General features: G+C 44.6%; 1 protein-coding gene across 1 annotated transcript in view; it reads right to left on the bottom strand.

The window, feature by feature from the left end:
* The window catches only part of LOC308631405 (voltage-dependent T-type calcium channel subunit alpha-1I-like), a gene marked incomplete at its 3' end in the record, with an annotated part of 180,846 nt that overhangs the window by 37,090 nt on the left and 117,187 nt on the right, over positions 1-26,569 (bottom strand). The window contains 4 exon segments of the mRNA XM_081262609.1: positions 489-907; positions 2,943-3,255; positions 5,613-5,705; positions 6,991-7,306. Coding sequence (XP_081118735.1) covers positions 489-907; positions 2,943-3,255; positions 5,613-5,705; positions 6,991-7,306 — 1,141 coding nt within the window.

Below are 26,569 nucleotides of genomic sequence, written 5' to 3'. Positions count from 1 at the left end.
GGGGGGGCAGGTCTTACAGAAGGAAGGCCATGAGGAGGCCAAGGGGGCTCCATGAGGAGGTGGCCTCAGACTGTGCCTCTGGCTGGCTGGGGGACCTCAGGTCAGTGACTCCCCTTCCTGGGCCTCAGCATTCTCAGCTGCCAAGGGGGGTGCCCTCTTGTTTGGGGTGCGGGCTAAGGGACCTGTCCCCCAGAGGTCAGCCAGACAGCAAGAGCCAAAAATTGGTCTTTTTCCAAATGGAGCCAGGACTTGTCCAGGCTGTCACCCCAGAGGTGGCCTGTGGACAGGGGCATGGGTGCAGAGCACAGCCCTGTCCTTTGAAGTGTCACTGGGGCAGCAGACACCAGCGTCCCCCTCCCTTGGGGGTGAACCAAAGCCACCTCCAGCTAGGAGCAGGAGACAGGCACAGACGGGGCGGCCCACCTGGGCCCCTGCTGGGCACCTTCTGCCCTCCCCACCTGCCACCCACACCTGGCACCCACACTGGCCTGCTCATGGTGCTCGATGCCCATGCTGACGGTGTTGACCAGGATGGCCATCATGATGCCCCGATTGAAGTACTTGCTGTCCACGATGCCCCGCAGCTTGGCCCGTGTCTCCCGCCACACGTCCCCACACAGCCGGACTGCCCCCACCTGCTCCTCCTCGTCCTCTTTGCCTAGGCCCGAGGAGCCTCCATCCTCGCTGCTCCGGGGACCGTCCCCATCGGCTTCAGCCTCGCTGCCACTGGAGCCACCGGAGCCCGAGCCCTCCTGGCCCGAGTTGGTGCTGCCTGGACCCGAGGACCACCGGCCCGCCCCATGCTGGCAGTGCGGGCAGCTGGTGGGGTCGGAGGCCAGCATGGCAGAGATGGGCTGCACCAGCGTGTGGGGCGTGGGGTCCAGGGCGCTGTGTCTCGGGCACAGCTCTGCAAAGCAAACGAGGCAGTGTCGGTGCCCACCCCAGGCCTGGCCACCAGGGCACAGGGTCCGCCTGGAGCAAGCCTGTCCCACCTGGGGGTGACGGTTCCCTTCTCTGGGCTCTGTCTGGAGCCAGGTGGAAGCAGAGACCAGCAGGCCATGGGCGTCCCTGCACGGACACACGATGGGCCTGGGGCAGGTGTCCCTGCTGTTGGTCACTTCTGCCCTTGGGGCTGGGCCAGTCACTTAACAGACCCTCCCAGGTCCTGGTCACAGAGCCTGGGGGACTGGGTGTGACTATGAAAGAGTCTGTGTGGAGAGGGGACAACCAAGGTGGCTGAGGTGTTCCTCAGCTCTCCACCTGTGTCTCCCGGAGAGGGAGGAGACGGAGCCTGGGGCGGGGCAGGCTCACTCTGCAAGCCCCCGGAAACCCGGACCCAGGAGAGTCAGGGCTGGGTGGGGACAGGCAGGAAGGGCTGCAGGGGCCACAGCTCACAGGCCCTTCATGCCCCAGGAGAACCTGAGCAGCCTGGGGCCTGGACTGGAGGCCTGTGGCCGTGCCCAGGTCTGAGGAGAGGTGGCAGAGAGGCCTCCCTCTGGCTGGTTGGGCGCTTCATTAAGTTTTTCTCTATTTTTCTAGAATAATCATGCTTTGCTCTTGTAAGAAAAAAAGGCAACAATGAAGGGAAAGTGAAGCCTGTGACACGTGACAGCTGCCCTTTGTCTCCGCACTTGCCTCCAAGTGCTTCCCAACCCTGGACAGAGCCCTGGGTCAGCTTCGTGGCTCTGGAGCCAGGGGCCCAGCACCACCCACCCCAGCTCCAGAGGGCAGGCCAAAGCCCTTCCTAGCCCTGGACACCCTGGGAGGAGGTCTGCAGGCCCAGGCACGGCCGCAGCCCCTCTAGAAGGAACCCCTGCCCGAAAGCTCAGGGAGAGGGCGGCAGCGGCAGGAAGGCCTCGGGGTAAACGCCCTCCCCGTGTCCTCCAGCAGGCGGGTGCCAGCCTTGCCCAGACCCCAGCTCCCCTGTCTGCAGGCTGGGCCAGCCCACGGGCCACCTGGAGCCTCCTCCAAGGCCACACCCGGGCGGCTGGCATCCCAGGGGGGTGGGCCACAGCTCCGAGGGAGCATTTTCCTGCCTGCCTCCGGCCTCCCAGGGCCGGGCCTGGGTGCTGACCTCATGGCCACCAGGAGCCGAGGCCGGCTAACCCCACCCCACCCCACCCCATGGTCAGGGTCACACAGGGAACAGCACATGGCACGCTCCTCCCCCGCTGCTCCGGTGACAGTTCCAGGGCCTGCCAACTGCTCAGCACCCAGCTGGGAGGAAAGGGGACAGAGCTGGGCCCTCCCCTCCCTGCTGGCCTCCTCCTGGGACTGGGGTGTTCGCAGCTGGAGGTGGACACTTAGCAAAGCCCCGGGTAACTAACATTCCATGTGACTGGGTGACACCCAGGGCCACTGAAGTGACTCCCTCATCTCCTTGGACTTTATTTTTCCCATCTGAAAACCAGGGTACTATTTCCCAGCCTGCCGCCTTCTGGGGACCGTGTCCGCTCTCAGGATTCAGGTGAGGGGCCCCTTTCCCACAAACTACCCGGCAGCACTTGGCATGAGACATGGCCCCAGCAGGGGCAGAACAGGGTGGCACATGTCCCTGCCTTGCCAGACCTTGGTGCCAGGTGCCAGAACTCACAGCTCAGCCACAATGGTAGCTGGGGACAGCTACAGGAGGCTGGTGGGTGGGGACCTACAAGACTGAGGCCAGATCACGTTCCCCTCTGCCCAGCTCGGCTCCCGGGGCAGGGCCCAGGTCTGTGCGCAGGGGAGTCCCCCAGGGCTGGGGCTGAGCCCTGGGGTGAGCAACGGAGGCCCGGGCAGGTGCGCCTGGAGCTCCTGGCCGCAGGGGAAATGCTTGACCCTGAAATGAAGACCCGGCCCGAGCCTTGGAACACCTCTCTCGGGCTGGGGAGGTGGGACCCAGCAGCAGCAGTGAGTCCCCAGGTGGCGGCACACCCACCACCCACCGTGTCAGGGCCACTTACTGCAGTGCCTGGGGTCCTTGGCGTGGGGCCCGGGCCTGGCAGGGGCAGGTGCCCCTGGGCCCAGGGTCTGGCGCCGGCTCTGCAGGGCCTGGTAGAGGCCCAGGGTGCGACGCTTGGCCTTGCGCAGGATGTGGCAGACGTACTGGAAGATCTCCTCATAGCAGTCGCCGGGCTCGGCGTAGCTGGCCACCGTGCTGGAGGACAGGTAGCGCTGCCGCTGCTCCAGCATCAGGCGGTGCTCCCGCTGCTTGGTCTCTGAGAACTGGGTCGCTATGACAACGAGGCACAGGTTGATCATGAAGAAGGAGCCCACCTGTGACCAACGGGAGGAGAGGACAGGGACGGGGACAGAGGGGACGGTAGGGGAGGGGAGGTGGAGGTGGAGAAGGGGCCAGCAGGAAGACACAGGGAAAGAGACAGAGAGAGGGAGAAAGAGAGTCAAGGAGACCCCGAGACAGAGATGGAGATGGGGAGACAGGAGCCAGAGTGGAGAGAGGAGGAGGACGGGGACAGACAGGAGACACCCACAGAGGGAGGAGGACAGCAGGGGGCCAGCAGAGAGCAAGGACAAGGGGGACACAGGAGAGAGTGACACAGGCTCAGGAGGATTGGGGCATGGGTGACACCGAGTTGGGGGAAGAGACAGGGACAGAGAGGAGCAGGGGAGGGTGGAGGGTCCCAGAGAGACAGAGGCACAGACACAGATGGGGACAGGAAAAGACGGCTGAGGCCTTGCTCCAGGCGAAGGCGTGGCCCAGGCTGCTCTCCAGGCCCCACAGGGCCCACTCCAAGCCAGCTCATGCTGAGGCCAGAGGGCCCGGCCACACCCCAGGGCCCGGCCACACCCCATGCTGGCATTGAGGCCAGGGAGGGAGGCTGCGGCCCATCTTGGACCACTTGGGCCCTGAATCCTACCCTCCAGCCTGGACTTTGGCTTTCTTTGTGCCTGAAGGGACAGTTGGGGAGAGGCTGCCGGCTAGCACTAAGGCCCTGCCCCCTCAGGGGCCATCCTGGGCACAAGAGGTGTCCTCTGCTTTTGGGGTGCAGCCCCCCAACATTGCGAACTTCTGAATGAGCCCAGCTGCCACTGGCCAGAAGGGCCAGTCCCTGGCCTGTGCTCTCCTCCACCTTCAGCATGACGGGGACTGTCTGGGGCTGAGGAGCCCTCTCCAGGTGTGCGGCCCAGGCCAGGGATTCAGAATCGAAGCTCATGCCCCTGCGTGGCCAGGCACGAGGGTGAACGTCGGTGTGTCTGTCCAGCTCTGCCCTCTGCACCCTCCACGTGCCTCAAAACACTCGGCCCCAGCCAACTTGCTCTACCCTGGGACGGGACCACCTGGGGCCCCTCCACAGCAGCAGCAAGAGCAGCAGGGCACACTTATTGAGCACCTGCTGTGTGCGGGGTTTGCAGGTTTGGGGCTCTGCCTTCCCAGACCCAAGAGCTAAGTGCTGTCACATGCCGACTTCATAAAGTGGCTCGAGGGCCACCCTGGCTCCCCCGGAGGAGCAGAGGGCAGCCTCTCCAGCCCCTCAGGAACTCCGGCTCCTCTACCGCCCCGAGCTCCATGGCGCTCCTCCTGCAGGGCTCCCATCCAGAGGCTCTCCCCTGCTCGACACCCAAGGCCTTTAAGGCTCAATTCTGGCATCTCCTTCAGGGACCCTCCCATGTCCCCAGCCTCCCCTGGGTGGGGGAGGGCTCCGGGGCTTCCCTCCACCACGGCACCTAAGAGATAGGCCAGGAGGCTCCCCCCAGCCTGGCTGAACCGCCCCTCCCTTCCCAGCACTGGGCTCCGGCCTGGTGTGGGTGGGCCTTCCTGATTGTTCTGGTGAGTGGACAGCAGAGCTGACCAGGCTGGGCCCCTTTCTCTTGTGTGGCTGGTCTCCTGGGTCCAAGGCCCTGGCCTCCCCAGGATAGCACTGCAGCTAAGCCAGGAGCAGGTGCATCTTGGGTCACTTGCCAGCGCCCTGACCCCCAGCTCAGGATGGGGGTGCCCCAGCGGGCCAAGCATGCCCCCTCCCACCACCAAGAGGCCAGAGGACCGGCCCCACAGTGGCGGGGAGTGAGCAGCACCTCCCAGGAGTGAAATCACCTTGACATTTTGGGGACTGTGCCGTGGTTGAAGCTGCATGACAGGTGGACGAACCTGCTCTGGGGACACTGTGGGGACAGGCAGAAGGGCCAGCCTACGAGGGCCGACAGAGCCTCGTCTCCTGGTCATCCCAGGGGGCAGAGCTGCCTGAGAGGCGGAGGGCCCTCCCCACGGTCACCAGGATCATGTGCCTCTTTCCAAACCTTGCTCTGCTAGTGGCCCCACACTTTGGTTTCGGAGATTCTGTCTTCCTGTCCCAGGAAAACAGGGACAAGCCGGGGCCCTTGAAAAGCACCATCCTGGGGCCACACCTACAGCTAAGGTCATGAGAAGGATGTGTTCCCAGAGACACATGGCAGAGAAGCCAAGCAGGAGCCACGGTGGGTCCAACGCCCAGGAGTGAGAAACAAAGGCCCTCAGAAGTGACAGATGCTTCCAGCACCGCCCCTGACGCGCCTGTCAATCACCCCAGTCAGCCGAGTTTAAAAATATCCCCTCCTGCTGCCTCCCCTCCTCCCATCCCCTTCCCCTGGTCCGTGTGTCCTGAGCCAGCTCAGCAGCCCTGGCTCCCGACACTTACTATGATCAGCAGAATTAAGTAGATGAAGTTGTAGAAGGAGTGGGCGTCCATCACGTAGTACATGATCTCCACCCAGCCTTCCAGGGTGATCACCTGCAGCCGGCACCGAGGGCGAGAGGGGAGAGCCTCATGTGCACCAGGACGCGGACACACCGCCCTCGTAGGGCAGCCTCTCCATCCACGCGATACAGACCAGGAAACGGTGGTTCAGAGAGGTGAGGACACTTGCCCAACGTCAAACAGCCAGGCAGTACTAGAGCCGGGACTTCAATCCTGGTCCCGCTCACTCTAGACCTCACCCCGTTTTCTGGCTACCGTGCCAGGGCAGGCGGGCTGGGAAGCAGGAGCCCAGGGGTCCCAGCTCTACCTCATCACTGGGCTACTGGCCCACCCGGGGCCTCAGCTGCTTCTTCGTACATGGGGACGGCAGAGGCCCCGGGGAACGGCTCGGGTGAGGCTCACTGGAGCCCAAGTGTGTGCACTGGACGAGGCTGGTGGGACTGTCTCCCCTGCCCCACCCGACGTCTTCCCAGAGAGGGAGAGGGGCAGCCTCAAGAAAGACCAGCTCTCGGGTGTGACTGTCCCTGGCAAAGCCCAGACACGGCCCCAAAACACGGCCCGCAGCTCTGAATTCCCAGCCCCATGCTCCTGCTCCTCATGGCTACAGGCTTCCCTGCTCTGCCCGCGCCGGCCACATCTCTCCTGAGGACAGCAGGAGCTGAGTCTTGACTGAGCACCCACCGAGCATGGGCTGCCTCCTGCCCGTCACCTGGCCTATTCCCAGTACCCAGCATGAGGGGCCTGGGGTCATACCCATTATAAAGACAAGGAACCGAGAAACAGAGAGGTTGAGCAGCTATCTAAGGTCCTTCAGCCCCATTCCACAAACAAACCCCGCAACACCCTCTGCAGAGGACAGGTACGGGGTCAGCCAGGGCCAACCGTGCCACCCAAGCAGGCTACCGTGGCTTTGGGAGGGCAGGTGTGTGCACTGGGTCACATGATGGGATATGGCTTCCACTGACACGGGACAAGCTGATCTCTGCTGTCACCCCACCAGGAATGTCCTTCCTCCCACGCACCCCAGGGGACACTGCGAGCCTTGGCCAGTCCTCCAAGGACCGCACGTGTGTCCTGCCTGCCCTCTGTGGGGACCTCCCAGCCGGCACCTCTGCCTCCGGAACCTGGGACTGCACACGGCACAGACTCTGCAGGCGGCCGGGTCAGTCCCCATCTGGCCATTTGTCAGTCTGTCTGCCTGTGAGACGGGCACAATGGCACCTGTGGTGCCCGCAGGCCGGGCAGGTTCCAGGGAGACCGGGTGGCAAACACCTGCTGGGTGGAGCGGCTCCGGTGGCCGCGGGCCTGAAGACCTCACCTGGAAGATGACGATCCAGGCGTAACCGATGTTGTCAAAGTTGATGGCGCCCTTGTGGGGGTTGGCGCTGCCCGTGCAGCACACGTTGTAGTAGCGGTTCCAGTTGACGCACAGCCCGCTGGCGTTGAGGTCCGGGCGCCCCGCCCCGAAGTCGGAGACGTCGTCCTTGGACAGGCAGCACTCGCGGCCCTGCTCCTTGAGCGGGGGGATCTCGTGGCAGCCCATGATGCCATTGTCCCCCGACAGGGAGCAGATGAAGGGCATCTCGTCGTCTTCCTCTGGCTGGTAGTAGGGGGGCAGGGCCACGTCCCCTTGTCTGTCCACAGTGAGGGCAGGTCAAAGGAGGGAGGGGAGGGGTCACTGCCAGGAGGACAGGAAAGGGAAGGCCACGCCGGGGCAGGCTGGCCCTCAGTCCCACTGTAATCCCCTGAGAGCGTCCCCTCCCCTGGGGAACTGTCCCCGACTCCCTGCGACCTCACCGTGCCTAGCATAGACCTCCATTAGGGCTGCTGGAGCAGCTAAGCCCAGCTCCCCAGGGAGGCCTCCGGGCCCTGGGCCCCTAGGCTGTTGGGTCGGCACATAGTAGGTGCTCAATAAGCGCACGCTGAATTCACCAGCCCAGCAGACAAGGGTAGTTCACCCCTGTGCCCCTGCACCAGCCCCTCCTCTGCTCTGGATTCGGGGACCAGAGATGACACAGAGCCCATGGGGCTAAGGACTAGCCCCCCCAAGCCCATGGGGTCCTGGCCTGCTCTTCTCCGTGGACCTGCCAGCAGCCCGGGGTCACCCAGTGGGAGCATACCAAGGCGGGGTTGGCAGGACGATGGAGGGAAACCGTCCTAAGACGGCAATGAACTCCACCTGCACACTGTGAGTCCTGTCGGGACCAGAGGCCGCAGAGCCAAGAAAAACTACCTCCAAATCACCTGCACCCACCGCCCGGCTCCGGTCAGGACCGAGGATGCTGCAAGTGTGAGCACACATGTGTGTGCACTGTGAATGGTGTGTAGACCACACAACCCTGGCGGGGCCATTTGGCAACAGTCAACAGATGACACCCCACCCACTGCATCCTGTCACCGACTCTAATAAGGCATCGCTGGGGACAGCTGGACTTTTCAGTGATCGGTCCTAGGACAACTGAAGGCCCATTAAGTGCATCAGCACATCTTGATGTCCCCCCAGCCACCCAGCGGACACAAAGCCACTGGAGACGGAAGATTTAAGGGGTAGCTTCTAAAAGCAGCCAGGGAGAATGGGCTTCGGGACCTTGGGCTAGGACACAGGGCAAGGCTAAAGAATGCCGGTGAACTGGATGTCACTCTTGAACAAAGAGACGCTGCCCATCGAGAGACAGGGCCAGAGAGTGGGAAAGCAGTGCCTTCGTCCTTGTTTCTGGGAGTGAATCCACTGAGTGACTGTGCGGCTACTAATTTATGCAGCTATGCATTTGGGTCGCTCCTGGGTTTGTGGCTCTTGTGCCTTATAAATATTCCTGCCCACGTCCTTGGTGGATCTAAGCCGCCCTTTCTTTTGAGCAAATGCTCAGGGGCAGAGTTGCCGGCTGAGGCTGCACCGGGCTCTGCCCTTCCGCAGAGCTGCACAGAGTCTCCACCAGCAGAGTGTGGGCGTCCAGGGTGCCGACGGCCGGTGGCACTGGGCACCGTCAGCCCTGAGCTTAGCCGTCTAGCGGGGTGTCACGGGATCTGTGGTTTGAGTATGCGTTGTCCCTGAAGGACAGCAGTGAACGCCCTTCCACATCCATCGGCCGCGTGCCTGCCCCTTGTGAAGTTTCTGCTGAGCTCTCGGGGGCCATTTTTAGATCTGATCATTGGCACCTGTCGTGACTCCACAGATTCTGCAGAGTTGAGCCCCTGGTGGACACATGTACTGCAAATATTTTATTCCAGCCTGGGTTCTCCTTTTGAGCATTAGTCACTCTTGAAAACCTGTCAGCAGAGGTTCTGAGAGTCACGGCCACCATGGATCCGCCCAGAAAGCAGAGTCCCTGGGCCTGAGTGCAGGTGGGGAGGGCTCACTAGAACTGGACACATGGCCCGCCTGGCGGGTCCCTGCCCTCCCTGGAGCCCGACTCTCACCTGAGGCATCCCCTCAGAGCTCTCTGCCAGCACCACTGCCTCAGCCCAGGAAAGCTGGGGCAGCTGCGCCTGTGTCCAGACCCCAGCTCAGATGACCAGCCTCTCACACAGCACCAGGCAGCCCATGCCTGTCCCCGTGGCCACCATCCAGACCTCCTTCTCCCACTGCAGCTCAGCCATGCCTCCCACCCCTCCTCTGAGGTTACCCACAGCCTCTGCTGGCTGACTGCAACTTACATGCTGTGTGCCCTCGGGCAAGCGACCTCACCTCTCTGAGCCAAGTGTGAAATGAAGATAACATCAAATGATTTCAGATGTCTGAATGATCAGAAATAAAAAGAAGTTAAACAATTGTTAAATTTTAAAAATGAGAATGTAGACACAGAAAAATATATTCTGAAAGTGGTCAGAGAGATAGGAAAAAAAGTCCAGTACAACTCCTAGAAATGAAAAATATACGAACTGAAATGGGAAATTCAATGGACGTGTTAGATAGCCAGAGATTCAGTTTGGAGGGCAATTGGCAGACTGAGCAATGAAGCTGAAGCTATTCCTGGGATGTATAACACAGGACAGAAGAAAAACATGGAAAAATATGGAGTGGAGGTGAGAGAGAGGAGGAGGTTGGCGTGAGAAGAAAGAACACAAATCCACTTGGAGTTCCTGAAGCTGGAAGAGAGCATGGGGTGAGAGTTGTTATTCAAAGAGATGATGGCTGAGAAATTTCCAGAATTGCTAGAAGACAATGATGGCTGAGAAATTTCCAGAATTGCCAGAATTTCAGTTTAGACAGCACAAACAAGAAACTTTATTTTTGTTTTTTTTAAAAAAAGCCATAATTGGACCCATCATGGTGATGTAGGATAGCAAAAGGAAGGTTTTAAAAGAAGCAAGAGAGAAGAGACAAATCTTCTACAAATGCATGCATATTAGACTGAAGGCAAATGTCTCAGCAGTGAGAACAGAGGCCAGAAGCTTAGAAGTGAAACAGCATCGGATATGAAAATACACAGTCAATAACTGTTCACCCAGGGTCTCTACCTTTCAAGAAGATGAAGACATCTTCAGACAGAGCTCAGGGAGTGGAGACCCTCACTGGGGCCATTTCTACAGGAAAATGATTCTGGAAGGAAGGTCCAAGAGGCCAGTCCAGGAGAGCAAGGAAAGGGCTCCAGGTGTGGGAAGCTCTAAGCTCACGTTTACTTTATACAGCAATTATACTAATGTCTGATTGGGGACAAAATAGAGCAAGCCTCCAGGGTGCTGTGTCCCCTTGGTGGTTGGTTACTTCAGTGCTATTTAGGGAAACCCTAAATCAGGGGTTCTTTCAGAAATGCTTTCTGCTTTGCCGACGCTCCTCACACACACTTGGCCCACCTACTATACAATATGTCAGGGTACTCTAAACATAATACTGGTGCATCAGTGATAAATATACTTCAGTCCCAAGAACAAAATAGCAATATTCCTATTTTCTCCAGTTATTCATTTGCTGCCTTAAGAACTGTGTCCTTACTGGAGTGGAACTCTTTCCTTCCTGATCTTGCTATCATACCACAAAATTGTAGAATATCATAGGAAACATTATATCTTTCTTTAGAACTCTTGGTCTTGCTCAAGTTTCTCTCCTTCCTTAGCTGTAAATTGTTCCTGCCAGCTCTATATTCTGCATGACCTTCTTCTCCCCAGGATTTTAGAAAATATCACACATTCACAGGTTCTTTTTTTTCTATTTTAAAATTTGTATATGATAGTGGAATGTATTATACTTCCTATTACACATATAGAGCACAATTTTTCATATCTCTGGTTGTATACAAAGTATATTCACACCAATTCATGTCTTCATACATGTACTTTAGATAATAATGATCATCACATTCCACCATCATTTCTAACCCCATTCCCCCTCTCTTCTCTTCCAACCCCTCTGCCCTATCTAGAGTTCATCTATTCCACCCATGCTCCCTCTCCTTATGCCACTATTAATAAGTCTCCTTATATCAAAGAAAACATTTGGCATTTATTTTTTTGGAATTGGCTATCTTAGCATTATCTTCTCTAACTCCATCCATTTACCTGAAAATGCCATGATTTTATTCTCTTTTATTGCTGAGTAATATTCTATTGTGTAGGTTCTTATGCAGTGTGTTTGTGTGGATTTAGAGTGAATTAAGGAGGCTATAAAATTAGAACAGGGACTCTTTTATTTTGAAAAACAAATGCGTAGGCACAATTATTTGTAAACATAAGAAGTAATCTGAAGTTTTAAAAATTCATTACAATGATGAAATTGTCATTTGGAGAAGTACTACACCTATCATAATCAGAGATTTTCAACAAAAATATCACATGAGTGTTCCTCATAGGTAATTTCCTAATGGGTCTCATCTCTTTCCCCTGGAAGCCTATTTCCTCTGCCATACCATCTAGGGCAATCTAAAATCAAGAGCAACTTGTAACACCAAGTCTGAACCTGACTACACACAACAGGATCAACTTGGAGGAATATTTAAAGGCATGTATTTTCAGATGCCACCTCGGATATGATAATAAGAATTAGGGTGGAGATGGGATGCTGAGAATCACCATTTGAGCTAAATGCAAAAATGCATTTAAAAATTCTTCAGTTCATTATGATAGTTATTTGTGAATTGCTGTGACCTAATGTCAACTTAAATATCCTGTTTGGGGATCTAGTTTACTACTTAAACTGCTCCTCAGCAGTTCAGTTCTTCCTTTACAATGCATAATTTGAGAAGTTGTTTGCAGTATGAGCTACAGTAGATGTTAATTGCTTTGCACAATACTTGACTCCATTAGTATTTTTGAATCAATAACAAGTACTATTACGATTATTATCATCAACTATGGTTTTGGAGTATGAACTACAGATAATACTCATCAGACTTAAAAACTGAATCCTCTGGAACCCCTCTGGATGTTGGAGATTGAGTAATAAAGTCTGATTTCTAATTTCTACTAAACCAAAGTTTTATATATATATATATATATATATATATATATATATATATATATATATATATATATATAAAACTTTGGTTTAGTAGAAATATATATATTCTCAAGTGTTCCAAAATCTGAGAAGTGATACGCAAAAATATATTATTTTATCAATGAGTTCTACTTGTTATTCTGTTTGTGCAGCTTACTCTGTTTGTTCAAGGCAAACCATTCCATTTTCCATTTTTATTGTTTGGTTTTACTAACTTATTTTGCAGTGCTTCAAACAAATGATTTGTTATACAACACAATAGCAATTTTGTATCAATTCAGCTTACAGTGTACTTGGAAAGTTCCCTATCTAACCACCAGTTGTTTCAGTTAAAGGTTATCAGTGTCATCAATGGAAGGGCTGGCACCCAGATGCAGTTTGCAAGGTAAACCCAGATGCAGATTGCAAGGTAATTATTCTAAAATACTAAAGAATATATTGACACTGGAGCAATCAACTTTTGGTTGCTCTTTAAAATGTAGGTTGAGGGCTGGGGATGTGGCTCAAGTGGTACCGCACTCGCCTGGGATGCGTGCGGCCCGGGTTCGATCCTCAGCACCACATACCAACAAAGATGTTGTGTCCGCCGAGAACTAAAAAAAAATAAATATTAAAAAAATTCTCTCTCTCTTTCTCTCTCTCTCTCCCCTCTCTCTCTCTCCTTTCTCACTCTCTCTTTAAAAAATAAAAATAAAATGTAGGTTGATTTAAGATGGGTAAAATGGAAAGCAAAGAGTTTTCCTGAAGGGAGCTCAGTGGGTGGGGCAAGGTGTACACATGTCCTCATGAGGGTTTTTCTTTGCTGCTGCTGTCAGTCTGGCTTCTTTCTTCCATTTTTTACTGTTTCATGCCACATACAATAGCTGTCACTTTCATCCATGGGCTGCAGAGTTCCTATTTCTAAGGTAATGACACAGCCAAACGGATTCTTGGTAGTGATTCTGATGTTTTTTTTTTTATATATATATATGATTAGGAGGCTCCAGGATCCTTATGTGTAAAGTAAAATGTACCATGTGACTAAATTCTTATTGCATCTTATCTGCTCTGGAGGTAGCAGCCCTGTAGTCATATTGAATAAATTTAAAATAGTCTTTTTAAAGCATCAATTTAAAAGCTTAAGTTAATTATCATTTAGTTTCCTTCTTTTAAGTCAAATAACTATGCACTATTTTTTTTTTCATTGACTTCATAATAGGGACTTTTGGGCTGGGGATGTAATTCAATCGTATGCACAAGACCCTGTGTTTAACCCCCAGTACCAAAAATAATAATTATAATAATAATAATGACATTTTTATAAGCTAACTGTATTATAAAGTCACTCATAAAACATTGTCACTGTTTGTGGTTATTTTGTTATTCTGTGAATTGCATCTATGTGTCTAGCTATTCATTTCTTAGCACATTTATGTAAGAGCAACTCCATGCAACATTTTTGAGAAGGATAAAATTTATTTATTTTTGGTGTTCTTTTCTCTTTGCAAGGTATTTCCTTCAAACACCAGTATTCACAAATTCTCTCGACTCTATTGAACTTTAGAAAAGTGACAGACAGAGGAAATAAACTGGCTTGGAAGCAGCCTGGTGGCTTGCTAACTGTGCAGCCAGGAACAAGGTTTTAGCTTCTATGTGCTTTAATTTGTATGTTTACAAATGAAGATAAAATATGTATATCATGGAAGTGCTTGAGAGGTACTAATTATTATTCCTACCCTCAACTAGTTTAATTTGTACACTAAAATATACATGACTTCTTCAGATACCTCATCATAAATATCCTGGTAAATCTGTGTGACACTTCTGCAATGCAGAGACCTCCAAATGCAGCACTTTATGCATCAAGCTGAGGTTTCAAGGTGAGTCCAAAAGCTGCAGTTCAGTGTTTCCAAATCCCTGAAATCTTACTTCAAAGGATGTGATGATGCAGTTCATACTTACATTAGCAACTTTCTCTCTGTCTTGTCAAAATTGGGTTGAGTTATTCTTGGCTTGATTCTATCTTGCAACTCATAGATAATTTCATCTTCCCTTTCTTTGGAATTCTAAGAAACAGTTGTTTTTTCTGGCACTGAGCTACACCTGCAGCATCAGCCAGCACTTGCCCTTCCTCTTGTCACAGCCTCAAATTTTGGTTTTCATCTTTTCTCCCCTGTGTTACTGGAACAACCTCCAAAATGGTTATTTTTAATGGCATTACCCCTATTTCCTTAGTTTTCTAGAGCTGCCATAACAAATGACGATATCGTAGGTGTCTTAAATGAGAGAAATCTTTTCTCACAGTTCCAGAGACTAGAAGCCCAAGTTCAAGGTGTGTTCAGGGTTCTATTGACTAGCAGATGGCTATCCTCATCCTGCCTATTTACAGAGTCTGTCCTCCATCAGATGTACCTTCGGTGCTTCTTTGTATGAGCAAATTTCTTCTTCTAAGCCACCAGTCTGATTGGATTAAAGCCCACCCCATCACCTAATTTAATTTTAATGACCTCTTGTAAAATGATTTGCATCTAACAGAAAGACTATACACAAATACAGTTGTATTTTTAAGTACTGGGGTTATAGCTTCAATAAGTACATATTGGGAGCATGTGGAGGATACAGGATACTCAGCCCCTAAATATCCTTCAAATGTATTCTTCACACTTTAATCTCAATGATCTTTCTAAAACAATAGGCTGATCTTGCAAATCATCTATTTTTAAACTTTGACTGTTTTTCTATTGTCTTTAGGATACTTCCATATAACTTTGTATAGCATATGTGAACTGGCCCTTATAGGTTATCTTGATAAATTGATTGAGAATGTCTGTAACATTCCTCTGAGAGTTATTAGACTGTAAGGAGGCTTAGTGAGAAAGGGTTCTGCAATCTATTGATAGTCTGCCATAGCAGCAGGAGGCAGATATGCCCCACATTGTGCATAATGAATTTACTAACCCTCACTTTGTTTCTACAAATTCCCCAGATGTTCCTCCCCCTGTCTTTACCTTCTCTGACTCCAGTGACACTCTAGTAAGTACCCAGGCATCTTCTATTTGTGCCATTGTTTTTCTTTATCAAATATTATTTCCTTGTTTTAGAAGATAGTCTTGGACCCTCCTCTCCTTCCTCTTCCCTTGCCTGGCTGTCACTTTCAAATTTCAACTCACATTTTGCCTTTTCCAAGCAGCTTTTTTGGTCTCCTTTATTCTTACAATTGCATCTATATGTAAAAACTAGAATCTATCTCAGCAACTATTAAGATACACTACAATGGCTAGCTTACTTCTTTATATTTCCAAAGATGGCTTGGCATTGTTTAATTCAAGAAAAATTATTTGTATCTAACAGAAAGCCTATGTATTTGGAAAATGGCTTTCTTTCAAGTTATTCACAGTGGTTCATACACACATGACTACGTGGTAACATTCACACATTATTTTTTATAACAAAGAAAGTATCAACCAGGTTTGTAAGAGGTAATCTAGAAGTTCCAGTTTTTTTTATACTTCTGTCAATATCACTCAGGATAAAAAAACTTAAGTATCATAAGTCCATTCACTTTATATTAAATCCAAATCTGCCCCAATTCTAGAAGCAACCAAATTCTTGCTATCATCCTAGAACACAGTCTTAGATTTGATAAATAATTTTGGTTCTGTAATGAACATTTCTGACAAAATAATTAGCATCATTGATTAAGATGATATGAAGACATTTAGAATAGCATTTTGCATAATCTTTAAAAATCAAGGCTGGACATGGGGGCACATTGCCTATAAGTTCCTGAGCAGTCTAGGCATTATAAACTCAAATAAAAAAAATCAAATTACATACAGATTTTAATTGAGTTTGAGTGTAAATCCATACTCAACATGCTGCTGCAACTAGATCTCTGTTTTATGTAAGAATTCAAATATGAACAAGACCCTGATATTAATTGACTTCAAATAGAGATTTATACTTGATAAAGATTCTAAGATGACATGTTCACTTTACTTAGTAAATGAGATTGAAACTTAATGAGAAAATTAACTTTTAAAATGCATATCTCAATGTGGTAAATACAGGTCATTAGTGATGCTAGGCTATTGTCCTTTTTCTATTAAAAGCATGCCACTTAGGTATTGGTTGCACATATGAACTAGATCTTATCTCCTCACTGCAAATCTATAAGTACAAATCTAGCAGTGTATTCGGAAGTAATTTTCTTCAAGGAACATTTGTATTTTTCATGAGAAAAATGACTTAGTCTAAATTAAAGAGGCCTGTTCTATTCTAAACAGTTTTTATATTATCTTCACTGAGGAGCTTGGAGAAGGTGTTTATCTACAGATATTCACTTCTTCTTGTCTTGTAGGTTAGTGCTTCTAGGTCTTCAGTGTTGACAATTTTGCACTACCTACACGATTTCTCTTTTATATGTTTGAAAAGGGTGCAGTAGTTTAGTGGGTGTTTGATTCCTTTGCTGAATCTTCTTAATGTTCCTGACAAAAAGAGGATCACAATTGGAAATTTACCTTTCTTTACTGAATATGTTGAATACAGTGACATGACGAGGACTATTTCTAACAGCACAAATCTTAAATACAATGCCACCTTATATATTAGTGGTACAGAAAATAATGGCAAGCTGAAGCCTCTGATTAATATCATCACATATTAATAACAGCTAATTAACTTTCATTTGAAGCATTGCAGCTGGATTATATGATCTTTGCATAAATTTTACCACGATAAAAGGAAACTGCATGCTAATGTATTTTTGCTTTAATCTTTATTAGTAATTCATTCACTTACAGAAATACGCTGCTCCCTTACAAAGATCTTCTGAATGTGTCAATAAGATTTTCTTTTCAAATAAGATTATATGTGCTTTGCTGTACCATCATATAATACTTTCAGTCACTTGCCAGAAGAATCTACAAAGGAATATATAGGTTTTGTAATAGAAAAATTACATTTATCAATGATAAAATCCTAATAATTACAAAGGAACCTGGAACTGCATATTATCATACTATTAAATATGTAATTATCACATTGAGAGAGAAAAAAGATGGCTATGTGAAGGAAAAGGAAAAGATCTTAAATATTTGATCATGAAATAAATGCTTCATTTTAAATCTGAAATTTAAGGAGAGATTCAATTAAAACACACACACACACACACACATACACACAAAATACAAGAGGTTTCAAATAAGAAAAATTCTAACACATTCCTCTCCATATCAACTGAACACAAGATAGCATTCTCCTTACCACTTAGAGCAATAATAAGACTTGTCTATTGACCCCTGTATAACTGAGGGTACACTGGAAAGAACAAAATTCTAGAAGCCAGGAAAGAAGTTTAGTGCCTCTCAGTTTGCTATGGGTCTGGGTTTTAAAAAAACTGCCATGTACAAGTAATGGTACCTAAGCAAACCATTGCTTACCACAGAATATTTTTTGGCTCAGGTGTCCTCATGGGGCCTTGAATGAGCAGGACATGGAGAGGAGATCCAGAGGTCTCTGGAGTTTTCTCTGTTGTACCTTCTATAAACATAACTTTGAGAAATTCCAGATGAATGCACAGCTTCTTGGTTGTAAAGGTAGAATCCATTCTAATTTTCTCCATCTAACTTCTTGTAATAACAGTTAGAACCATCATTAGGCAATTAAAAGAATTATCACTTCATTCAACTTAACATGAGCCAGTTGTCTAACTGCATGTTTAAGGAATTATACTTTTGAAATATTTCTAAGTGGATTTTGTCCTAATCAAAAGATTGATGTATTGCATAGATTAGTGCTTCTCAGAAATGACTACTGATGTAAAAGAATTAACTCCAATCCTCCTTAAATTATTCCACAAAATAGAAAAGAATGGAACCCTTTCAAACTCATTCTGTGAAGCTCGTTTTACCCTGATATAAAAACCAGACCAAGACACATCAAGGAAAGAAAATTTCAGACCACTATCCCTGAATATAGATGTAAAAACTCTTAATGAAATATTGGCAAATTGCATACAAAACACATTAAAAAGATAGTGCACCATGATCAAGTGGCTTTCATCCTACGGATGAAAGGTTGGTTCAACATATGGAAATCAATAATTGTAATCCACCACATAAATAGACTTAAAAGAATCACATGATTGTCTCAATAGATGTAGAAAAAAGCATTTGACAAAATATAGCATGCATTCAGGTTCAAAACAGTATAGAAACCAGCGATTGTAGGAACACACCTCAACATTGTAAAAGCTATATATGACAAACATAGGTGAACATCATTCTAAAAGGAGAAAAAAAACTGAAAGAATTCCCTCTAAAATCTGAAAAAAGACAAGAATGGCCTCTTTCAACATTTCTACTTAACACAGTCTTTGAAACTCTAGCCAGAGCAATAAGGTAAAAGAAGGAAATTAAAGGTTGAAAAGAATAGAAAAAGAAGAGCTCAAACTATCTCTATTTGCTGGTGACATTTATAAGACACCAAAAATTCCATCAGAAAGCTTCTAGAACTCACAAATCAATTCAGCAAAATAGCAAGGTACAATATTGACACCCATAAATCAGTTGTACCTATCTTATCATTTAATATTTAAAATAAACTATTAGATATATAATATAATTAGTTTGCTTATAGTATAATCATTTTATTTTACATGTAAAGAACGTGAATTGAAAAAAAGCTAAGGGATTGTCTAGGTCAGCATCAGCTGAAGACATTGTTCTTCTCTCTTCACTGAAATTTCCTCTGAGGGCTAGCCGAGCTCCCCTGCATGGTTCTCATTGTTATATGACAATATAGATAGTTTCCTACTTGGATGGACTCCAAAATTCATATGTCCATAAACGATCTCCATAACATACTGTGTTACCCACTTTAGATTTTTACTCAAATTATTGTCATGCCCCTAGCTATCCCTGTGTCTCAGTGGACAGTTTTTAAGTTAGGTTAACTTTAGGATATCTCTTGCCCTAAACTCCCCTAGAATTTCAATTGATATTCTGATTTCTCACTCTAAGCATGGTGTTTTATTTTTGCAATGTGTTGTGCTAACTGCCACCGCTTTGATTCTTTCCAATTTTTTAAATTACCAAAAGGCAAGGCTGTGAGACTGAAATCTGAGGATGGAACTAAGAATAGAGGACTTTGGTCATCAGCAAATGAGAAAGAAAGAGTTTAAGAAATAGGTAGTTGCCTTATAATAGTGCTTTAGTCATCTCTGTTTCCCAGGGCTTTGCAGCAGCCCTTCCTGTATAGAGAAGGCACTGTTGCTGAACCATGGTAGCTCACATCCTGTGCTACTCAGCTTCCTCACCTCTTCTCTGTAATCGTTTATCCAGAATACCAAATAATTGATTATTTTCACCATAAGCATGGATGCTTTGCTTATGAGAAACAGAGTAGGAAAAAAGGGAAACTATTTCTCTTATTTTCTTTCTCTGTTTCTGCTAAGGAATACACATTGCTAATCTTAACAGAAAATCCAGCCTTGATAGTCAGGTAATAACTTAGTCATTTGGGGATTGATACATAATTATTTCAGAGCCTTTCTTAGTCAATTTGAGGTTACCTTAGGATTCCTGCTTCCTGGGTAGACAGAAGCTCCCAGAGGCCTTCCACTTGGTGCACTTTGCTTACCTATCTTCCTACTCCCTGGGGGCACAGGAAACCCAGGACTTCTTTCTTACATGTTGGTGGGGGCACAGCACACTGCTAAGGGCAAAGTAGGGGTCATCCTATTCTATAATTTCTTCAATTATTACTAAGTACCACTCAAACATGGTTTCTAATATGTATTCCCTACCACTTTTTATTTTATTTTTTTTTATTTTTCCAGTTACTACCCCAAACCAGGCCACAAACCCTTTTTTTTCTGGGAATCCCTTAAATTTTTCTGATATTCTTTGCTCTGAAAAGTTTTGGTTCCCTAACTAATATTAAGAAAACAAATTCTGTGCTTCAAGTAATTGATGTAACTCCACAATCTGACCACAAAAGAGCATTTTGTTCTTAAGAGTCTGTGTAATAGCAAAATTGCTTTAGAAACTTTACATTGAAAAATTACTAGTTTTTTTCTAGACTTTATATACCACTCTATCCCCAAATTTGATTAATTCTTTTAGTATAGGACCAAATAGCAACTTCAAATATTCAGCAGTAAATGAGGATTGAATTTTTTTCTGTTACTATTCCAAAAAGGATTTTTTTCCTCTCTATATTTTTTTTTCTTTTTTTTATTGGTTGTTCACAACATTACAAAGCTCTTGACATATCATATTTCATACATTAGAATCAAGTGGGTTATGAACTCCCATTTTTACCCCAAATGCAGATTGCAGAATCACATCAGTTACATCACATTTTTACATACTGCCATATTAGTGACTGTTGTATTCTGCTACCTTTCCTAACCTCTACTATCCCCATTGCCCTCCCCTCCCATCTTCTCTCTCTACCCCATCTACTGTAATTCATTTCCCTCCATGTTTGTTATCCCATTCCCCCCATAACCTCTAATATGTAATTTTGTATAACAATAAGGGGCTCCCTCCATTTCCATGTGATTTCCCTTTTTTTCTCCCTTTCCCTCCCACCTCATGACTCTGTTTAATGTTAATCTTTTCTTCCTGCTCTTCCTCCCTGTTCTGCTCTTAGTTGCTCTCATTATATCAAAGAAGACATTTGGTATTTGTTTTTTAGGGATTGGCTAGCTTCACTAAGCATAATCTGCTCTAGTGCCATCCATTTCCCTGCAAATTCTGTGGTTTTGTCATTTTTTAGTGCTGCATAATACTCCATGGTGTATAAATGCCACATTTTTTTTATCCATTCATCTACTGAAGGGCATCTGGGTTGATTCCACAGTCTAGCAATTGTGAATTGTGCTGCTATGAACATCAATGTGGCAGTATCCCTGTAGTGTGCTCTTTTAAGGTCTTCAGGAAATAGTCCGAGAAGGGCAATAGCTGGGTCAAATGGTGGTTCCATTCCCAGCTTTCCCAGGAATCTCCATACTGCTTTCCAAATTGGCCGCACCCGTTTGCAGTCCCACCAGCAATGTACAAGAGTACCCTTTTCCCCACATCCTCGCCAGCACTCATTGTTGTTTGACTTCATCATGGCTGCCAATCTTACTGGGGTGAGGTGGTATCTTAGGGTGGTTTTGATTTGCATTTCCTTGACTGCTAGATATGGTGAGCATTTTTTCATATACTTGTTGATTGATTGTATGTCCTCCTCTGTGAAGTGTTTGTTCATGTACTTGGCCCATTTGTTGATTGGGTTATTTGTTTTCTTATTGTCTAATTTTTTGAGTTCTTTGTATACTCTGGATATTATGGCTCTATCTGAAGTGTGAGGAGTAAAAATTTGTTCCCATGATGTAGGCTCCCTATTTACCTCTCTTATTGTTTCTCTTGCTGAGAAAAAACTTTTCAGTTTAAGAAAGTCCCATTTGTTGATTCTTGTTATTAACTCTTGTGCTATGGGTGTCCTATTAAGGAATTTGGAGCCCGACCCCACAGTCTGTAGATCGGAGCCTACTTTTTCTTCTATCAGACGGAGAGTATCTGATTTGATATCTAGCTCCTTGATCCACTTTGAGTTGACTTTTGTGCATGGCGAGAGGAGGGGATTCAGTTTCATTTTGTTGCATATGGATTTCCAGTTTTCCCAACACCATTTGATGAAGATGCTATCCTTTCTCCATTGCATGTTTTTAGCTCCTTTATCAAATATAAGATAGTTGTAGCTTTGTGGATTATTCTCTGTGTCCTTTATTCTGTACCATTGGTCCACCCGCCTGTTCTGGTACCAGTACCATGCTGTTTTTATTACTATTGCTCTGTAATATAGTTTGAAATCTGGTATCGCTATACCACCTGATTCACACTTCCTGCTTAGAATTGTTTTTGCTATTCTGGGTCTTTTATTTTTCCATATGAATTTCACGATTGCTTTATCTATTTCTACAAGAAATGCCATTGGGATTTTGATTGGCATTGCATTAAACCTATAGAGAACTTTTGGTAATATCGCCATTTTGATGATGTTAGTTCTGCCTATCCATGAACAAGGTATATTTTTCCATCTTCTAAGATCCTCTTCTATTTCTCTCTTTAGGGTTCTGTAGTTTTCATTGTGTAGGTCTTTCACCTCTTTTGTTAGGTTGATTCCCAAGTATTTTATTTTTTTTTTTGAGGATATTGTGAATGGAGTGTTTTTCCTCATTTCCGTTTCAGAAGTTTTGTCGCTGATATACAGAAATGCCTTTGATTTATGTGTGTTGATTTTATATCCTGCCACTTTGCTGAATTCATTTATTAGTTCTAGTAGTTTTTTTGTAGACCCTTTTGGGTCTTCTAGGTATAGAATCATGTCATCGGCAAGCAGGGGTGGCCATTCTCATATCGAATAAAATCGACTTCAAGACTAAGTTAATCAAAAGGGATAAGGAAGGACATTATATACTGTTAAAAGGAACCATTCACCAACAAGACATAACAATTATCAATATTTATGCACCAAATAATGGTGCTGCGACGTTCATAAAACAAACTCTCCTCAAGTTCAAGAATCAAATAGACCACAACAAAATAATCATGGGTGACTTCAACACACCTCTCTCACCATTGGACAGATCCTCCAAACAGAAGTTGAATAAAGAAACTATTGACCTCAATATCACAATCAATAACCTAGACTTAACTGACATATATAGAATATATCAACCATCATCAAGTGGATATACTTTTTTCTCAGCAGCACATGGAACCTTCTCAAAAATAGATCATATATTATGCCATAGGGCAACCCTCAGTAAATATAAAGGGGTAGAGATAATACCATGCACTTTATCAGATCATAATGGAATGAAACTGGAAATCAATGATAAAAGAAGGAAGGAAAAATCCTACATCACATGGACAATGAACAATACGTTACTGAATGATCAATGGGTTACAGAAGACATAAAGGAAGAAATCAAAAAATTCTTAGAGATAAATGAAAATACAGACACAACATATCGGAATCTATGGGACACAATGAAAGTAGTTTTAAGAGGGAAATTCATCGCCTGGAGGTCATTCCTCAAAAAAAGGAAAAACCAACAAATAAATGAGCTCACACTTCATCTCAAAGCCCTAGAAAAGAAAGAGCAAAACAACAGCAAATGTACCAGAAGGCAAGAATTAATTAAAATCAGAGCAGAAATCAATGAAATTGAAACAAAAGAAACTATTGAAAAAATTAACAAAACAAAAAGTTGGTTCTTTGAAAAAATAAATAAGATTGACAGACCCCTAGCCATGCTAACGAAGAGAAGAAGAGAGAGAATTCAAATTAGTAACATAGGAGATGAAAAAGGCAATATCACAACAGATGCTTCAGAAATACAGAAGACAATTAGAAATTATTTTGAAAACCTATATTCCAATAAAATAGAAGATAGTGAAGACATCGATAAATTCTTTAAGTCATATGATTTGCCCAGACTGAGTCAGGAGGATACTCACAACTTAAACAGACCAATATCAATAGATGAAATAGAAGAAGCAATCAAAAGACTTCCAACCAAGAAAAGCCCAGGACCGGATAAGTATACAGCAGAGTTTTACAAAACCTTTAAAGAAGAATTAATACCAATACTTTTCAAGTTATTTCAGGAAATAGAAAAAGAGGGAGCTCTGCCAAATTCATTCTATGAGGCCAACATCACCCTGATTCCGAAACCAGACAAAGACACCAAAAAGAAAGAAAACTACAGACCAATATCTCTGATGAACCTAGATGCAAAAATCCTCAATAAAATTCTGGTGAATAGGATACAAAGGCACATCAAAAAAATTGTGCACCATGATCAAGTAGGATTCATCCCTGGGATGCAAGGATGGTTCAATATACGGAAATCAATAAATGTTATTCACCACATCAATAGACTTAAAGATAAAAACCATATGATCATCTCGATAGACGCAGAAAAAGCATTCGACAAAGTACAGCATCCCTTTATGTTCAAAACATTAGAAAAACTAGGGATAACAGGAACTTACCTCGACATTGTAAAAGCTATCTATGCTAAGCCTCAGGCTAGCATCATTCTGAATGGAGAAAAATTGAAGGCATTCCCTCTAAAATCTGGAACAAGACAGGGATGCCCCCTATCACCACTTCTATTCAATATAGTTCTCGAAACACTGGCCAGAGCAATTAGACAGACGAAAGAAATTAAAGGCATAAAAATAGGAAAAGAAGAACTTAAATTATCACTATTTGCGGATGACATGATTCTATATATTTTTTAAAAATAAAAGTTATATCTCTCTTTCCCAATCCAGGAAATGTTATTTTTGCAGTGAACGATTTCTATTAAAACACATTAAAAATCATAAAAAATATTTCTCAGCAATTCTAATGTCCAACTATTAGAATAACCACTTTTTGTTTTGTTTTGCATTTGTCAGGCAACATTTAAAACATATAAAAATAACTTTATCAACTACCTAGAAACTAAAGGTGATTTGAAATGCAATCAGTTCTATCTTAGACTAAAAGGAAAGAAAGCACTACTCTTAATCCATATTTAAGTCAGTAATGGACTCTATAATATAGGGAAAAGCATGTTTGTCAAGATAGCTAATGCAAATATGTTTCCATAGGAACTATAAGGAGGAGATATTGCAATTGTTTGTTTTGTCTAAATTGATATTGACTTTAGAAAGTATATTTTATATCAGGGGGAATATAGGTAAATTTGTTAGCACTCTATCCTTTAGGACACAGAGTATCCTGAGTTTATATTAGTATCACTAGATAAACTGGTTACGCTATTCATACCATAGACTCTGTATTTTTCTGGAGAATGAGATGTACATCCTACATATCCCCCTAATAATAGATTTTAAAGCACTATTTTATATTTAGAAAAATTAGTATATTCCAGGATGTTTGTGGTTATAACTTAAAAATTAGGATGGAAGACTCAAATAAGAAATGTTAAATAGAAACATAATTATATTCTTAGTGATTATTGTAATTAAATTCATTCTGTGTTTTACTTGTGAATTACTTGACATTGAGACAACACTGATGAAATTTCTGCTGCTCTGAAAGTTTGAGAACAAATTAATTTTTCAAAACACTACTGGCAATTTAATACACATATTAATTGATATTTAACTTTATGCACTGAAATTGTTTCCTGAAAAATTAATTACCTTATCCTCCATTTGGGTTAATTATGAAGCAATACAATTTCAAATTAAAAGTGTAAATGGTTTTGATTTAATTACATTGTGATAATTAATAATGTAGGTAAATTTCTTCCAGTAAAGATACCCATGATCAAAGAATATTTTCCCCAAAGATTCTTGGAATATATTATTATATTTTGTAGAGGGATGCCTGGGTACGTAAGTGGAAGATGAAAGTGTATTAATAAGAAAAGTTACCAGTGGGATTCCTGTGCAGAGTCTAAATAAAAAATTTAACAACATTCTCAGTATTTGCTTAATACAATGAGTACAATATTGTAAAGATTATCAGTTTAGCTGGTGAGTACCAATTATTAGTAGAAAAGTTGAAAAAATGATTTCATAAAATGCATCATGCACAAATTGAAATATGTAGAGGGAATCTATTATTTTCCTCTGAGTGAGAGAGATATTTTAATACTTAAAATGCTTTCTTTTGTTTTTTTTTTTGAATATGTCCTTTCCTGTGTAAGTTTATTTGTAAATTTTCAGTTTTGACAAAATACAACAGTAACACTTCTTTTAAAAAGTCAATTTAATTTTTATCTCTAAAAGAAAATTTCTTGCAATAAAATAAACCTCAAGTAACTAGAGGGATAACTTCAAAAATTGTAGAAACACTGTGAATGACAGTTGGCTAATTACAGTAATTTTCACTAATTTTTCTGTAATATACTTTATGCAGAACAAGACAGATTTGACCTTCAACACTGAGTTGTGTTAATAAATTTAAACTCATTTAATTCCCATTTTAGAAATATTACTTCTGATGATTCATCAACAAATATTTATAAATGTTAATTTTTATCCCTGTTTTGGTGTTTTGTACAATTATGTTCTCAAGAAGTTTTTCCACTCTATTCTTCATTCAGTTGATCTCCTTACTACTTTTATGAGATCCCCCTTTTTTCCTTCTCTTTCTTTTTAGCTTTCAAATATGAGAGAAAACATTTGAAGCTTGATTTCCTGAGTCATGAATGATATTCTCCAGTTTCATCCATTTATCAGAAAATGATATTTTCTTTGTCCATATGTCTGTTGATGGGCACCTGAACTGCTTTCATAACTCAGTATTTGTGAATTGTCTTGCTATAAAAATTGGTATGTATGTATCACTGTAGTATGTTGCTTTTAGTTCTTTTTTTATAAATACATAAGGAGTGGGATATCTGGGTTATACATTGGTTTCATATCTAGTCTTTTGAGGAATCTTGATACTCCTTTCCAAA

This window comes from Spermophilus citellus (genome assembly GCF_964194105.1).
Source record: "Spermophilus citellus genome assembly, chromosome: 12".
In the NCBI taxonomy this organism is placed as follows: Eukaryota; Metazoa; Chordata; class Mammalia; order Rodentia; family Sciuridae; genus Spermophilus; species Spermophilus citellus.
The sequence above is the reverse complement of the archived record's forward strand: the minus strand, read 5'-3'. Positions and strand labels throughout refer to the sequence as shown.